The 18,715-nt window shown below is 39.7% G+C and overlaps 1 protein-coding gene across 1 annotated transcript in view; it reads right to left on the reverse strand.

The window, feature by feature from the left end:
* Positions 1–18,715, reverse strand: part of ctnnd2b (catenin (cadherin-associated protein), delta 2b) — a 167,659-nt gene that overhangs the window by 46,780 nt on the left and 102,164 nt on the right. Inside the window, exons 10-12 of the mRNA XM_034138140.1 lie at positions 18,105–18,245; positions 14,386–14,629; positions 11,563–11,619 (exon numbers count right to left, since the gene is read on the reverse strand). Of these exons, the coding sequence (XP_033994031.1) occupies positions 11,563–11,619; positions 14,386–14,629; positions 18,105–18,245 (442 nt within the window). The remainder of the gene's footprint in view (positions 1–11,562; positions 11,620–14,385; positions 14,630–18,104; positions 18,246–18,715) is intronic.

Here is an 18,715-nt window from a genome sequence, read left to right on the forward strand (position 1 = left end):
AACATAAAAGGAACGTTTATTTCATATTTCTGGTATAGCGATCTTACACAAATACAATTTCCCAAAAGCCCTTCACAGTTTTACATTATATCCCACCCATATTTTATCATAGGTTTCATACAGCTCAGGTCAGAAGAATTTCATTGCCATTTCTACACTGTAGCTTATGTGCAGATGACAATAAAACCTTTGAATACATAGTAAGTGCTTGCCATAGTTGGTATTGCACTAATATTTAAGGTACAAGTCTGGTCGTATGCGTTATCATAGGAAGGTGTATAACAACAGTAAGAGGTCGCTCCTTTTAACTGCCCGAGCTGCTTTGGTTTCAGCGTGTAACAAAGGTCTATCACAGCTTTTGCCTTAAGGCATGCTTTAGGCACACACGCACCACACACACACACACACACACACACACACACACACACACACACACACACACACACACACACACACACACACACACACACACACACACACACACACACACACACACACACACACACACACACACACACACACACACACACACTAAGCTGACTAACCCTACACGTGTGTGTAAGAGTGTGTGTGAAGAAAGAAGCACAGTTGATTATCGTGAGAAAGATGTGATGTGAGAGAGTGAAGTCGAGGTAAGGGATCAGAGAGAGGGAGAAGAGGGGGGTGGGGCTTATCGATGTAGATTATCTGTCGCCAACAGCAATGAAATATCTTGTTTCCTTGACTGTGAAGGTTTCTAGGGACCAACTAAAAGTGAAGCCGAATATTTCTTTCTCTTTTTTCGTTGTGTAGTTAACGTCGTCTTCTATAAATCTGAAGAATGTGGGAGATGATACTTCCTGAATATCAAGGTGAGACACTCAAGACAAAAACAAAAGCAACTTTGAGAGTTATGGCTTATTTTGGCAAAAAAATTATTTGTGCCTCTACTGTGACATGTTTAGATGCTTAATGTTCAAAAACATTTTCATTTTTCTCTTACTCTCTGTACTGCAGCACCTCTTTTCACCCTCTGTCTGAAACCAGAGCGCAGTCTGATATGGGAGCGCTATCCAATAGTAGCACACATGTTAAGTTGTGATGTCACTATGTCACAGAAGTAAACAAGGGACAGAAATCAAGGAGTTTCATGCAGGGGGAGCTTTGGGATTTTAGCCTTTGCAGACCATTTAAATGCACACAAACCTATATAATACACTACAGAAAAGGGAAAACCCCAAGAAAGCATAATAAAGAAGCCCCTTTAAAATATCTTTGACTATGCTCTTTTACTTTTGATACTTTCGCTTCCATCAGTTTCCACGTATTTGCCTGTTCTGATAAAAACATTTCTTACAGATATAAGAGGTTTGTGCTGCATACAGAAGCCATGCTTGCTCTTCTCTTATGTACAACCCAATTCTCTTTCATGTATCTCATTCTTAAGGCAGCAACAGCCTCACATCCCTGTGGAGATAATTCCAGTTCAGTCTAATCTAATATAAACACATGCACGCACAAACAAACCCAGGATTGCGCTGATACAAACACACACATGCCCACCACTGAGCGCCGTAGGACTACTCAGTATGCAGCTTGGTGCACACACACAAGCACACTTATATAGGAGTCAAACACACACAAAAACACACTCATTGACTTGCAGTCAGCCATCAAAGGCAGTGCAGAAGAGCCAGGATTAGAACGCTTTTGTCTCTGAGTTTCATAATGGGCCATTGGGATAAACCCAGTGTTTCAAACATGGGGAAATTGAAGAGAGAATTATTTCAAAGGTTATTTTCTCTCTCTCTATTTGAAATCCTCCCTCTCTTTAAGAATGTGTCAGTGTCTCTCTCTGTTTCTCTTCCCGCCTTGCTCCAGGCAAATTCCTACACCAATGCACGGCCACAACATTAACATAGATAATGTTGTTATGCACATACAGTAGCAGGCGCTCTGATAAATATGATGGGAGATGACACAGCCTTGTTTAGGGCACCCCGTGGGTTAATAGGCAGATAGGACATCTAACGTTACGGCTGAGCGAGCTGTCGGATGTGTGTGTTTACTTCTTCTATTTTTGATATTTATATATTGTAATTAGAAAGTGGGACACCAGCGATAAGAAGGCCTGCAGACAAGAAGCTTAGGAAACCAGATGGCTTCACTTATCAGACAGATTCAACCGCTTATGTAATCACTCGGTTAATTGAAAGGGTTAAACTGATCAACATATAATTGTATAAAGAGAATAATAGAGATCGAGGTTTGAGAAAAGTTCAACGAGACATTTTACTTTGAATACTTTTCTTTCGCAATTAATTGCATTTTAGAGCTAGTTGTTGCACATTTCCTTTGCATTGCATACAAACAAATGAATGTCTTAAGGTAGGCTAAGTCATTAACAGGCAAAAGTGTCATGTTGATCATTATTCAATATTTAGCTGTCGTGTCTTTCCATAAAAGTTAAAAAATTGAGGACATTTACTTGTTTCAAAGATGTTTAACATTGTGGTTTTGTTTCTGTTGCTTGAGTAAATACGATTGTAATGCTACTTCCACAACTGAAATGTATACAGCGAATAATGACCAATATAATCAACCAAATTTAAATATAAAAAGCTTACAAGCAAGGAATATCAATAAACTAAGTATTACCATCAAAACAAATCTGACATACTTGATTTCTGTGTTTTTTATCCTCTAAAAACTGCCTTTTATCAGTGTTTGCTTTACAGAATCATGGAAAATTCCACTTTTAGTTAACATTTCCACTCTAAAAATAAATAAAGTTTGACTAGTGTATTTATGGTCAGTTGAGGCCTTTACAGAGATGAAAGCACAACAGCAACAACAAAAATAATTGTTTTCCGAAAAGAAAACATCATACATTGTTCACTTTTCTAAATGAATGCTTGCTTCCTTATTGTAGTATTGTAAAGAAAGAAAAGCTTTTGAGAAATGACTAAACAGCACAGTGGAGGTTGTCTCTCAGCTTTATAACTAAGGGTGAACAATGGAGCTTGAGTGAAAACAGGGACATCCACCCCACTCATACTCTTTTAGTAAAGTTTTGGCCAAAATGAACCAAATTCAACAGCTGACAGAAGGCTTTCATACGAGTCCGTCAACACTAATGTTTTCTGAACCGTTTCCTCATATCTCCTATTCTTTTTCTCGAGAGGTGCAACTACTGAAATGGTGAATTGAGGTAAAGTGCTTTTCAGGTCTATTACCCATCAAAACAGCACACAGTAATGTTACCGGCACATCAGTAGCAACACAATAAACTCTACCTGAAGGTCCAAACAGGACTTTTGGCAGCACTCTAAAATGAGTGAACATGTAAAAAAACAAAAAAAGGGTTGTTTTCATTCATCACTTCTCGTATCTTTCGGTCTATACCTACAAAAAATCTGTCTGATGTTAGCGTTCTTCTTTAAGTTCAAGATCAAGGCGGACACACACATGTAATTGTACCCGCCCACCCAAACAAAAAAACGCATACACACATAAGTGGTGCTTTATTATGATAGAATGAACACATTTATACTTGAATCAATAAAGGGGCAGTCTAATTGTTTTCAGCTTTCAGGCATTCAATATTTGACACACCCACACACACTCAAAACAGAAAACATACAAGTATGCTTCAGAACACCTGAGGCCTGTACTACGAAGCCGGATCTTCCTAACCTGGATATGTTTGAGTTAGCCGGTTGGCCCAATCCAAAACATACGCGCTCTGGCTAAACTGTACTACGACGCTGGTTATCAGGTGGATCGCTCAAGCCAGCCGTGTCCTATCTAGTTAGGTGCGCGTTCACATGAAAGGGGTGGTATTTGGAGCATTCGACCAATCTCAAACACGGACAAGCGTACTGACAGCGCAGCGTCATACTTCCTGAATGAAAAGTGAACTTTAATATTAGTCAAATATGAAGAAGTTAAACTTTAAACATCCATGACTTAAACACTTTATCCAGGATAAAAGCCACATAGCTGCACCTGCAAGGTGAATACAGCTGGTAAAAGAAAAAGCGTTTGAATGCGTACATTAACAGGTTTATGAAATCACTGCCCCGTCCAAGGCACGAGTGGATCTGACTTTAATTAGGAGAATTTGACTCGAGTGTTTCGTCAACTTAATGTGTTGCTTAAAATAATACTTCTGCATACAGTATGTGACACTGTGAGTGTTGCACGGCCAGATACGGCTCAAGAAGCTGACTCAGATAAGGAAATATATGATACATTATGATGTGATATGATATGAATGATAATGGGACACATCGACGTCTGCACTCACAGTGCCGCGGACTGTACTTAATGTTACTCTGATCCGGTTACTTATGTCGTGGCAGATATTTAAGTAAGCTTTCTTAACGCTAATGTTATAATAGTCAGATTGCTCTGAAGATGGGAGGGGATATTCTATTAATTTTCACGTTCACAGTCAGTTGATATTTGCCGACCGTCTTTCCTGCAACGGCAGTTTTTCTGTATTTCCTCTATCCTGTAATATGACTTGATCGCTTTAAACTCCGCACACGGAGCTCTGATTGGTCAGCAGGCGGTGCTTTCACTGAGTTGATCTCTTAGCCTGCCACCTAACCTGCTCCCGAGCAGGTTTGCCGCTCAGCATAAGTTACCATGGAGATCTAGCCCGCTAAAAAGAGAACCAGCGTCGTAGGACCGGAAAGCCCGAGTTTTCCCTGAAGTCAGCCGGCTAAGAGAAAATCCGGCTTCGTAGTACAGGCCTCAGGACCGGAAAAAACATCACCACACATACAATTACAGACGACAGGAGCAGTGACTATAAGAGATACAAAAATCAACATAAAGAAAAAGAGCAGAAACACACACACACAAAAACATACACAAAAAACACAGCCGGGGCTTAGAATAGTTGCGGCCCCGGAGAGATGGTGGCACATCACAGTGGATCAAACTCAACCCGAGGCCTATGGGTGTGATGCTTTTCAGGGCACACACACACACAGACACACACACACACACACAATGTACACATTCAACAAAGATTGGATGAACTCCAACATGCTGAAAATACAGTTGACATGTTGTGCAATACCGTAAAACTGCATTTAATAGCTCGGGATTTATTTGCCTCAATCACTGAAACAACCGGTGTATAGTTGAGCCAGCGCTCTCTAAGGGACTGGTCTTTAACTCCTTTTGCTCAAAAGATGGAAAATAGGATCAAGTTGTTTATTTAAACAAGTATAATTAGACTATGCAATACCGTATTATTTACAAATCATCCATTTGATCCCCGTCTGAGATGGTTAACAACGCTGGTACAATGACATCCAGCATACGGACACACTTTTCTTTATCCTCTTAAAAGAAACATGCCCATCAACAAACCTTTTTGACATAACAAAAAGGAAAAAGGTTTAAGAACTGACCTAAAGAAAGAAGGAACATTATCATTTTGTAGCCAGCAAGGTAATGAAAACAAGCACACCCAACAATATGGTGCGGTGAAAACATTGTTATGTCAGTTAAAGTGCCACACAGTGAGCAAAAGACTTAACAAGACACTATTAACAAATTAGGTTATTTTTCATGACACTTTTTTCAATTTGTATGGATCGTCCGAGCCTTACGCACTTCAGAAATATAATTAATTAAAGAATGCAAAAAATATTCAGGTTTTATGGCCGCTTCAGAGGTAGGGGGTCAAAAACATACAAGTACATTTGAATTAATTCTGCGTTGGTCCTTGGTTGGTTATGGTTTCCATACAATTAATGAAATGTGGAGAATCTAACTTATCTATTCTATGTGAGGCATAGCTATTGACAAAAGTTACCCGCTAACTAATAAGAACTCCATTTCATTAGTCAATAAAGTACCCACATGTGGCGACTAAAAGGGACTCCGCGTCGGTTCTTATTGACATTTTACAGTATGTTATGGGATAATATTAAACAACATTTTAAAGCAGACTAGAACTATAAAATAATTGTCCTACAGGCGCATTGGAACTTGGAATTGCAGAGACGGTCTGTCTTCTCTGCTGTGTGCGTTCTGCCCCAGAAAGCTGTACTATAACGGTTCATTCATTCACTAACACTAGCCTGGAGCTGATCTACTTTTCACTCAGCATCTCACTCTCAGTGTGTGTGTGTGTGTGTGTGTGTGTGTGTGTGTGTGTGTGTGTGTGTGTGTGTGTGTGTGTGTGTGTGTGTGTGGGTGTGTGTTTGTCTCGTTCCACGGCGAAACGAACACAGAAGGATATGCTGCTCCCAGTCCCAAACACTGTGTGACAACATCACAGCAGGATGAGCAAATACCACGGAGCCATCTGTGAACTTCAGGCCAAAGTGTTCACTCCGGCAATGTTTGCACCGTGTTTAGTGTCGGAGTTAAGAAAACAATATGAAACATATTTGGATGACCCCGCTGATCTAGTTGGTGTTTAGATTGGATCCCTATATCTAGGGTCAGCCTTTGCAAAGCTTGTCATTCATTACATTATTTCTGCAAAGGTAAAATGTTTTAAATACTGTTTCACTTGTTTTATAAAAAAGGAAGAACAAGGCAGATCACATTACTGGCCAAAATCTTCAAACTAGTTATGACATGTTAAATAATACCATCTTGCTCATCAAGGTTTCCCAGTTTCATTTTTTAACTTAATTTGTGGCTCGTCTAATTGCTATAAACAAGACCGTTTTTTGTTTAACTGAACAATCTTCCTTAACCCTTATATCCGAGGCGTGTGGTGCAGTGGGCTGTGCGTTGGTTTTCGGATCAGGGGGTCACAGGTTCAAACCCCACTGCAGTCAGCATGTCGTTGTGTCCCTGGGCAAAACACTTCACCCCAAATTGCTCCTGTGGGGATTGCCCACAGTATTGAGTATGTAAGTCGCTTTGGATAAAAGCGTCTAACAAGTGACATGTAATGTAATATCCCACAGATAGCTCCAATCTTAAAAAATCAATATGTAACAAAGTGCTGGTTTCCTTGACAAAATGCAACAGGATTACTCCATTGGTTTTCTGGATTAACCTCTGTGGCAAACAAACGCTTATGCTACTTACACATTTTTGCATTTATGATTTTTGCAGATAAATTGCAAAGGGTCTAAGTAAATTGCTAACGTCAGTGTATAAGAAAACCACAGTTGCTTAGATTAACCGTAAAGTAAATAAAGTAGTTGAGTTTGGCATTTGGCGAGATGCTGTTATATGTCCTTGACAACCTCTTAAGTCTACACTTGTGAGCAAACACCTTATTGACGACACATAAAGATCTCAAACCAGTGGGGTAGGTCCAAAAACCAAACCTTATGTCACGGCACAAAATGTGAACATCTCTTGAGCTTGTGTTAACCACAGACGAGATGAGGGCATTGGAAGTGCAAAAATGCTGACTAATTTCAGGGTTTAAGGACTCATTCCTGTATATGTAAGTGTCCATATGCCTGTGTGTGTTGCGCTTGTGTGTCTTCGAAATCCCCCAAGAGAGCCTAATGTTTCATTTGGCGACTCAGTGGACTGGGACAAAGTACTGACAAACTGTCAATCCACTCTTTGTTCCGAGGCAGCCAGGTGGGCTATCTCGCATCACCACTTGTCTAGGAGTGTGTGTGTGTGTGTGTGTGTGTGTGTGTGTGTGTGTGTGTGTGTGTGTGTGTGTGTGTGTGTGTGTGTGTGTGTGTGTGTGTGTGTGTGTGTGTGTGTGTGTGTGTGTGTGTGTGTGTGTGTATGTGTGTGTGTGTATGTGTGTGTGTGTGTGTATATCATCCTGTCACCCACAATCAAAACATTTACACCACAATAGCAGATGCAGGCAAACCAACAATTAAACCCTGTACACAAATAAACTATGTATGAATTATGTATTGAGGAAGCGTGGCGAGGCGCTGTAATTTGTTGATCACCGCTATATCAGGCTGAAAGGGTTTCCTATGAGTCAGGGTTTTTGTGGAATAGAGCAATTTGAAACCAGAGATCTAACTATCTGTTTTGTGTCGGGTATATTTGGTTTGTGTGTGTACTTTTGCACCGCTGTTGACTCTCGGGGGGGAATGGAAATGCGTCTGATGACTCATTCGCAGAGACAGACAGGTAGGGTAAACCTGCAGAGTAGACTGACAGGAGAAGAAGAAAGGAGGCAGGAATAAAGGGAAATAAATTAACAACGGTGCTGACTCACTGCATTAAGCTTTCAGCGGGAGATCCAACCACATTAGGGGGCTGATTAACAAGAAACATTACAGTCAATTCAAGGTAAATTAAAATGGAATACAATACAAAAGACCCTAACGAGTGTTGTATTTGTTAGTATCACAAAGCAAACTGATCTCACACCAGCAGCACTGAAGATCTGTCTACAAGTCCAGCTGATGGATACAGTAATTACCACAGGAGCTGATTAACGATGGACAACGCTGTTCAAACTCAACGGTCTATGTAATTGATTGCATGATTTATCTCTCCCTCACTCACTCTGTGTCATCTGTTCTTTAGTTACAGCAGCTTGTAAATAAATGTTTTCTGTACAATATAAGTCTGTATGCCCTGCTGTGATATAGCTATGTATTGTATGTGGTGATAGCCAAATTAAAGAGGACATATTATGTTTTTTTTGTTGCATCTACTGTTTACATGCTTTATTTTTCTCATACTGCCTGTGCTGCAGCACCTCTTTTCACCCTCTGTCTGAAACCAGAGCCCAGTCTGCTCTGATTGGTTAGCTGGCATAGTGACGTCACTATGTTACGGAAGTAAACAAAGGAGTCCAATGGAGGCGTTTCAGGCAGGGGGGGAGTGTGTGGGAGAGAAACCCTCTGGAGGGAACTATGGGATTTTAGCCTCTGACCATTTATGTAAAATAACACCTATAACACACAGTAGAAAAAGGAAAACCCCAAAAAGCACAATAAAGCCCTTACTATTAATTATGATTTTATACTTCAAGTTTGTCTTTTTCTTAAAAGATGCAAATACTTAATCTCAATAGGGTTTTTGCCATTTTTCAAAAAAATGTATATAAATCAAATATTGGTTCATACACTTTAGCACCTACTGCACGCTAATCTTTTCTTCTTTATTTTGTTGCTTAAAACCTGACAATATGATATAATTTAATGTAAAACAGTTAGTCTGCATGTGTATTACAGCCTGTCAAGTTGCAATAATGTATTATTCTATATCAAGCGTGTTTCAAAAGTTGTGTTAGAGTTTTGCTTTATCTACAGTTTAGAAATGATCTCAAGGGAGAAGTGTTGAACATTATTAGTTGGCTACTGTGGTTTTTCCATCATATTCCGATATTATATATTCAATATTTACACTGCATTTTCAGAGCGACTCTTAGCTTTGTTCCTTTTGTAGACTTGAAATACTAAAGACTGCCTCAAGGTAACTGAATCTAACAGAACAAAGGTCGGCACACATGCATATTGAGAGTTTTTTACAACATTTGACTTTTACCCTATAAAATGTGCATTCATGGCTTGGCAGCTGCATTGAAAAACCTTTTAATCTGTTCATAAGTCCACCTGAACCTCGATACGGGAATCAGGTAATAGTTTGAAAGTAGTGAATGGAATGAGAAAGGTAGACTGAGGCAAAGGAAATGTGTAAGTAAGAAAAGAGTGTGTGTGTGGTGTGTGTGTGTGTGTGTGTGTGTGTGTGTGTGGTGTGTGTGTGTGTGTGGTGTGTGTGTGTGTGTGTGTGTGTGTGTGTGTGTGTGTGTGTGTGTGTGTGTGTATGTGTGTGTGTGTGTGTGTGTGTGTGTGTATGTGTGTGTGTGTGTGTGTGTGTGTGTGTGTGTGTGGGTGTGTGTGTGTGTGTGTGTGTGTGTGTGTGTGTGTGTGTGTGTGTGTGTGTGTGTGTGTGTGTGTGTGTGTGTGTGTGTGTGTGTGTGTGTGTGTGTGTGTGTGTGTGTGTGTTATGGCATGGCTGACTGACTGGCCCACTGAGGCTGGTAGAGATGAACGAAAGGTCGGGAGATGTCAGGCAGAGCTGAGAAGCACAGCACACGGAGTCCATCTCAACCCTGTGACTGAGTATGGATCAGAGGTTCTCGCTGTGCTTATGAGCATGAAATAAAATGAGGTATTTTATGATCGTGTCGGATCCAGTCTAGCACAAATCCTAGTTTGTGCTAGCGAGGAACATTTCCAAAAATGATTGGCAGCCTGAATAAGGAAATGCGTTGGAGTGCATAAGTGCCTGTGTCCACAGTAACGCACCTTGATTTGCCAGATTATGTGGCTTGACAAATCAGCTATATTATGTTTTTTTTACTACATTATGTTATCTTTTTCAGGATAAAGGGATCATTAGGGGGCCAGCTGCAGACAGTAAAAATGACCACAAAACTTTCATCTATGTGCCCATGCTGATTTGTATCTCTACATTGAGTCCATCCATTACATTTTAATCCATCTGAGACATTTCAGGGTTAGGTCACCTTGTGCTGGATTAGAAAAGCACAGAGATAATTGAAAAAAAAGATGCAAAAAACCTTGACGTACTTGGATGTACGAGTGAAATACAGGATGGTTATGCTGGGCAATTTAAGCAAAAATTATATTTGATTCAATAAAATGATTCAACCTTTCTTTGAAAAGACCCACCCATCCGCCCATACAGGATCACACATGTCTACAGTTTTTATTTACTCAGAATGTATTCATTTGTGTATGTTTGTCCAATTTAAACAGTAGCATTTTCTCTGTGCTGTAGCAAATGCTATGTTGTCTTTGTGTGGAAAAAGCCAGAAGTGTGTGTGTGCTGTGGTAATTCCTTCTCCTCGCTTACACAGTTGTTTGTTTCCTCCACTTTTCACACCGAAAAAGGAAAGTACACATTGTACAAGATAACGTGATATTTGCATTAACAAGTATATGTTCTTGATTGAATGATATCCAAAAATGTCCATATATGACATGACACATTTCTCTACCACTAAAATCAGACAGGAAATAGCAACAAAACAACAAGGACAAACTATATACATGTACTTTTTCGAGACAAATAAGAACATCTATACCAAATATTCAACACACCGTGCCAACATTTACACTGGGCAAGCTCCACGACTAACTTCACAAAGCACCTTCAGATATCACCAGGACAGACAGACAATGGAGACAAATGAATGACCAGAAAATCAACAGATAGAAAAATGGATGGAGGGATAGGTAGATAGCCAAAGGAGAGAATGAGGAATGTTTATACAAAAAAAAAAACAGAAACGATATTTCTTTAAATGGCAAATAAGTCATTATTTACTTTGTTACTTAAGACTGATTTTATTTTTTAAAGAATGCAACTTTTCTCTTAGTGTTTTCAGTTAAAGCATGTCATTTAATGTTATGTATATTGATGTAGTTCAATTATTCTTTTTTTTTATTGCCAGTAATCCAATTTAGAATCTTTATAACGCCATGTAAAATGGGTGACGATACATATGGGAACTGTCATGAGGTCATTAACATCTGACATTGGTGTCATATAGAGAAGATGGAAAGAGTCAGTGAATGAGACAGGTTAGATAGATAGACAGAATGTATGTGTATAAATAAATAGTTGGATTACTTTGTCATTCTTTGCTCGGCTTGATTTTGATTCCACACAAGGAATTCTGGGTCGTACCTATCGAGGGGGGACAGGCAGAGAGAAACAAGAGAGGTATATGTTGGCTGTCTGGCAAGAAATTATTCAATAACCGTCATAAAAGTAATGATCAGTAAATATAAATCAATATGTAGCCACTACACTATCTTTCTCTCTCAACATTTGGTTATCAGGCAATGGTGGAGGAGGTGGGCTGGTGAGGCGCATGCATTTAGAGCGGGTGGTGAGGAGATGGTGGGTATGTTAGTTAAAGAGAGGGTCCTAGGATACAAACAGACCATTTTAGAGCCAATTATCAAAATACCTTTAGTGCTATTAATGCTATTCGCTCATCCGTGTCATCCTGTTTTGAGCAATACATCAAGTTATTATGAGATTGGAATGTTTGTCAACCGTGCTGGTGACTATAGATGACAAAATCCTTAAAGTGTATTTTATTAAAAAATGTGTGTGTCATTGAAAATTACTAGCTTTATCTCAGAAAAGCACGGCTGAACGACTAAGCTAAATGGTGAGTAAATGACAAGCTAAGCTGTTACGCCTGTATGGGTAAATTTAGACAGGATACAAAATATCTACATTTACTATATTTTGAAAATCAAGTGAGGTAATGGCAAATTATCTATTAAATGGTTGGTTACCTGAACATGTTTATATTTAAAAAATGATCACTAATTTCATAATCAGGTAATTTGTTAATTGTCAGTAAAAGTTCAGTTTTCTTAATCTGCTTTTGTTTTTGATATATCACACACTCTTAAGTTACGCATAGATCATGCCTAAGGCATGCAGGTATAATCTAATATGAATATGGTGTTAGTGTTAAGAACTACATTGACCAATTGGTAAATATCGTGGTAATATAAGTATTTATTTTATAATCCAAACTGATATAGCTTGTTACCACAACAGTGCAGAGGAGGTTTTGAGTAGTTTGCCAGGTGTTTATATTTCTCTCTGTCTGTCTGTGGACAGAATTTGTCTCCGGGACTCTATCATGGTTTGAGTTTGAAATGGGCGTAGTCCAAGCATGGTGGATGAAGGGACCATTGGCTGGCACTTAAAGCCACTGCACCAACTTGGTGTCAAAAAAACTTTACAAGTGTGTAGTCGAGAGACAAATGAAAGCCCAGTTCGAACATGGGTGTGGTCCGAGCGAGGGCCTGGAAGTAGAATGCCCTCCTGCTTTAAGATGAGCAATTTTTTTGTTGAACTTTTTTCAATCATATAGCCATGATAAACTATTTTTTCCACCAAGGACAATCGCAAAACAATATTGATAGGGAAAAAGGGGTATAAGTACGCCCATTTGAGATGGACTGGAATAGAGCACCAAGTGGGCAATAACTTGCAACTTAAAATAGTCCCCAAAAAACTGCTATGATTGAATTATACATTTCGGAGGAATACATGGTATAGGGTCTGATACAGACATAGGGAAGCCGGAATATTGAAAGATGGACTCACATAACATCGTTAGTTTTGGTCTCTTCAAGGATTCTTTTTACACAAACATTTTGATAATATGATAATGTAGCAAGCTTGAAACTGTTACATTTGACTACTGCAGAAACCCAATGTTCATATATATAAGTTAATATATATATATATTTTTTAATCTTGAGGGACCCTCCCTTCAACATAATGTGGACAAATAGCATGTTTTCATTCCTACAGTGGAAGCACTGGATGTTATGAAGGTAAAGCACAATGTCATGCATCAGAAATCAGTCCTTTGAATGTAGCAGTGCAGATGTGTTGATGCTGGAAGCTACACAACGTTGATGCTGGAGCTCAAGATTGAACAAACAGACAATGTGGGTGCAATGTGCACAGAGAAACAAACACTTGGACAATGGGTGAAGAAAAGAGCCATGGCAACAACAACAAAGTCACCTATCCTAATGACACAGAAACATTTCTTTATGCTTCCAAATGTGACCATATAATAAGCCGTTCAGCACAAAGTGACTTCGTCATTTGAAATATGACATTTTAGAAAGAAAAAAAATGTTCTGCTTACACCTGAGCTGAAATATCACACTTCAACTTTAATTAGGCTGCTTATATCTGTGGCAGCATGTCTGTGCAGTCATAGGACAGAACAAAAAGACTAAGAAAGAAAAATCCATGACACAATTGGAATAGTATATCAAACTTGATTATAACTAGGACAAAAGAATGATACAAAATCTACTAAAGCGGCTCTGTATACGTCTCTCTGTTGCTCTTTTTTCATTTATCTGTCACTGTCTCTCTTTCTTTCTTTCCCTCATTCTCAAACACCCACTTTCGTTCTCTTGGTCTCAAAGCAGACTCCATGCACTTCCCGCATTAACGGTGTCTACCTAATACACAGAACGTTACTGATTGTCACTGACACTGAGACACTCCACTCCAAACTTTTAAATTGGACCAAAAGGTGTGCGCAGGAATTTGTACGGCAGTGTGAACAAACCCCGACACCAGGTAAACTGGAGAGGACAGTGAAAGATGTGGCGTGATGTGTGCCTTATACTAAAGCCCAGATTCAACCAGCCTTTTACCGGAATGGACAGTCAAATTCAGACAGTCAATTATCTGTTGAAGTGTTACAAACTGCAGTCACCATGCTACAAATTGAAACTTCGACACTCTTCGATTATAAAGCTTAATGTGTATATAATTATGTTTAAACCGGTGAATCTGGCCCTCAGTAAGTTCAGTGAAAGTGGAAAGGGAGCGGAACAAACGGGCTTCATCATCAAGTCAGAGCTGATTGGACATTTGTCTTTTTGTTCTCACCTTGGGTCCTTCTGGATGCTGTCCACCGATGGAGACCGGCCTAGGGTGGCCTCAGGGGCGAGTGCTGGGCCCGACTTGCTGTAAGGCGATTCGGTGGATGGGCAGAACTGCAGAGTGCGGTACGGGTTTCCATAGTCAGCAGCCCCGCCTCCTGCGGCAAAGCTGCCTCTCTGAAAGGTTCCCGCGGCGCTCTGGCTTCCTGTTCGCTGCAAGGGGATTGGGTCGACACCAGGGGAAGATGGGGCTAAAGCAGGAAGTGGAGAGTAGGGAAAGATCAGATAGTTGAGGACATCTTGGTACAATTGGTTTGCCACTGGGTTTGATGTAGCCGAGGATGGGCGGGGTGAGGGGGAAAAAATAAATCGGAAAACAGGTGCCACCACAAGGATGCAAGTACAAAAAGACACAATGAGAAAAAGCAACAACACCAATGAAAAATAACAGAAAAGAAAAAAAGTGAGGAATCAAATTAATAAAAAGAACCCGAACGTAAACACAAATGTCAAACTACAGTGACAACTTAAAGCAACATTATATACCTAATAAAACTTAAAAACAGCTTAAATACTCATTTTGATGCTACACTGACTTCCTTTGATCAATGAGGTTTCCTGATGGACAGAAGGCTTTAGTTGTTGCTAACTGCTAACAACTGCTAACAGTAGCTGTAATAAGCTAGTGTTAGCTTGATGAGGGAAGTCGCCAGGAATTTTTTGAAATACTAACATATAAACTACGCATTCTGGTACGCTCTGAGAAGAAAATAAATAAATCTATTACTACCCGACATTTTAATAATATTTGATGCCATTGTTTGTTTTTCACTTTGTTCTGAAGCTGAACTTGCTGCTCCACACAGAGAGAAGAGTAAAGAGGAGATAGTCTGTGTGAATTACTTTAAATTGTGGGTAAGGGTAGATAGCTCTCATTGTTTCTGTGACCTGTCAATCATCAAACCGGGGGTCATATTTCATTATGTGTTCATTTTTATCTGAAGTTGTACCCATGGATGTATAAAGAACAGTGTTGGGTGTAACGCGTTAAAAAAGTAACGGAGTTACAGTAATGTATTACTTTTTGCTGTAACGAAGTAATGTAACGCATTACTAATGAAATTTGGGTAATATACTACCCGTTACAATTCTCAGTAACGCAGTTACAACTAATTTTAACCCGAAATGAAATGGTGTTTTGTTTTTTAAGAATTCACTAACATCGCGAGACATTCCGACACCAGAGAAAAATTGTGCCGGTAGATTAGTAATGCTGCGTTCACACCGGACGAGATATGATTTTTGGGGGCGGCGCGATTACATGTAAAGTCAATGCAGAGATGCGGACAGATGCGAATTCGCTCTGACGGCGCGCATGAAGCGGTGGACGCGGTGCGAATCACGCGACTGAGGCGATTGAAGGGGGCCGCGTCGAGCGTCAAATTCACGTGACGCGTTCTTACCTTTTGGTGAAGAGGTGAACTGACCAAATGGTTTTATTTTTCAATAGAAAAAGAATACAAACAAGACAGAAGCTGTCAAATAAATTAGACATGCAAAAAATGGAATAGAAGGAGGAAACAAAGCTAAACATTTCACATTTTATCAGATTAATGTGCTAGGAGTAGTGGCAGAAATAGGCTGTGAGCCCCCTGACCTCTTATTATTTGCATTTAATTTCTGCTTTAGTGGTGCCAAGAAACATATTTATACAAAATCAAATTACCTAAAAGTAATTAGCACACAGTGAGGGTTTGGGGCTTCAGGGCAGTGGCCCAGTTTGCCCAGGTGGTAGTCTAGTCAGATTCAGACGGAGAAAGGAATTGTCTTCTTGTTAAAAAGTGGCTCAGAAACCATTTGGGCATGATAGTAACACCAGCTTGTGCTGTGGGGGGTGAACTGGGTCAGTCTGTGTGTCTGTGCACGTGTGTATTTTGGTGTGTGTGTGTGTGTGTGTGTGTGTGTGTGTGTGTGTGTGTGTGTGTGTGTGTGTGTGTGTGTGTGTGTGTGTGTGTGTCTTGAAAGAATTTGAATGACCTTGAAACATAGTCAGGCTTGAACAACTACTCTTCGTGTTGAACAGATAAAATAACAAAAAGATCTAAGTGTAAAGAATTTTTTTTATTCAGAGCGCTGCGGTCGTGACTTACATTCACTGCCACAAAGCTGGCATCAAAGTAACCTATCAGAGTGTGTGTGTGTGTGTGTGTGTGTGTGTGTGTGTGTGTGTGTGTGTGTGTGTGTGTGTGTGTGTGTGTGTGTGTGTGTGTGTGGTGTGTGTGTGTGTGTGTGTGTGTGGTGAGCCAGCACAACCTCAAATCCTTTAATCAAAAAAGTGAATCTCAATTCTTTTGGAACCTAACCTTGTGTTGTGCGTCGGCAACTGTGTTAAATGTTTTGGCCAGATTGTACTGTCACGAGTGTACAAGGAGTGGACCCAAAAGCATGAATGCAGACACAGGATTCAAGTATCAAAAATAGTCTTTACTTGAAAAGTAGTATAGTACAAAAATATAATGAATACCAAAAACACAGGATCGACAGATCCAGAAAAATACATACAAAGATAAATCTACACTAACGCTTACCTAACAAAATACCTAGAAAAATACTATTACCTGATCTTACCTGACTATAACTATGTGAGCAATGACCGTAACGATAACTAGAAGAATTTGGATAACGCTGGAGAGTTTGGCAAAAGACACAAGACAATCTGGCAACAAACAAAGGGAGACAGGACACTATATACAAGAGGTAAGTGGACACAGGTGGAAACAATCAGGGGCGGGGCAGACACTGACGATGGCGGGGAAACAACCAAGACAGGAAGAAAAGGGACCAGAAAATAAAACAGGAAGTGGAACATAAATATCTAAACTAACAAAAAACATTTAACACAGTTGCCGACGCACAACACCTTGTGGTATGAGAGGTTTTTCTTGCATATGTTTCTCTCTCTGTATTTCTCTTTACAGCAACCTGCATTGTTCAGGGAACCAAATCTGCAGCAAAGCGTTGACAACATTTTAGGACACGGTTGATTTGCTTTGATTTCAAAGCACCCAAGCTAACGCCCATGGGATTAATTGAGATTAATTTTCAGCCTTGAAATGTATTAGTTAACAGACTGTGACTGAGAGACAAATTGCCATTGAGACCCCAATTGGATTTGCCTACCTGATCTGGTAAACAGCTCTACATGATCAGATGGGATGAGGAACTCTCTAATATACAGCAACCTTTAATATTACACCATTACAAATCACCTATGTCTCTGTATACCTCTCAGTATGCTGTACAGTAATACTTTGATCCATCACTTCTTCTATGTTTCATGTGATGTCTTCTTTTACTCTATTTTACTAAATTTAGAAAGGTCAGTAGGTGATTTACAGCTGTTGCTATTTATAATTCTGGACTATTTGAAGCACATTTCTCACTCTAATCTACTCTGTAGTGTTTTATAGGTTCCTCATTCCCTCCTGTTCCTTCTACCTCTTCGATTCCACTTACTAATAAATGATCTCCATAAAGTGTTTATAAGTTACACTTTATGGCGTCATTTATTAAAGGTAATAAGGCATTTACTTATTCTAAATAGATAGATCAGTTATGAGCAACAACTTTTTGGTTGTTTTGAATGTTATCAGCCAATTTAATGGGGGTGATCAGTTTTGATCAGCCTCATAGAAGTGGCTCATACTTTCTTTATTGTCAGCATACCTTGTCCTCTAAGGTTGGGTTTGGTGTAGACTCTGTCTTCATAGATAGGGTCGATGTGGTGTTCAGGGGACTGCAGGGGTCGGAGCTCAGCGCCCAGGTGACTGAGCTGGCTGAGCTGGCTGCTGTAGGAACCTCTGGAGCCTGAAAGGCACAGGGAACGTTGAGGTTAGGTATCATGAGCAGTATATAAATAATGGTGATCCATAATTTAAAGCAAATCAGTTCTATTTTTTAAACTACCCCTTAAAGCACATTTAATGAATAACTGTAATATCTTGATTACCATGTCATAGCCAGATTAACATGCTTGGGGTGCTTCAAATCCCGAAACTTAATTAGTGGCCGTCTTTATACTGACACACAGTTGGTGCCAACTGCCAAAGTGTCTGTATGAGATGCAATGGCAATTCAAGTCATTTTAGCCTATCCTCATTATTACTAGGGTTTTAGGTAAAGGTTAGTCTGAATATGTATGACGAGTGCTACATTCTACTGAGCTGCGTGAGAGGGAGGGGTGAAGGATGGGTCAAACTAATACACTATGTCACATGTGAAACAAATTGTAAAAAAGCAAGCAATAGTTCTTGTGCATTAGTTTTGAATGAATCACT

The sequence above is a fragment of the Trematomus bernacchii genome, unplaced genomic scaffold (assembly GCF_902827165.1).
Source record: "Trematomus bernacchii unplaced genomic scaffold, fTreBer1.1, whole genome shotgun sequence".
NCBI lineage: Eukaryota > Metazoa > Chordata > Actinopteri > Perciformes > Nototheniidae > Trematomus > Trematomus bernacchii.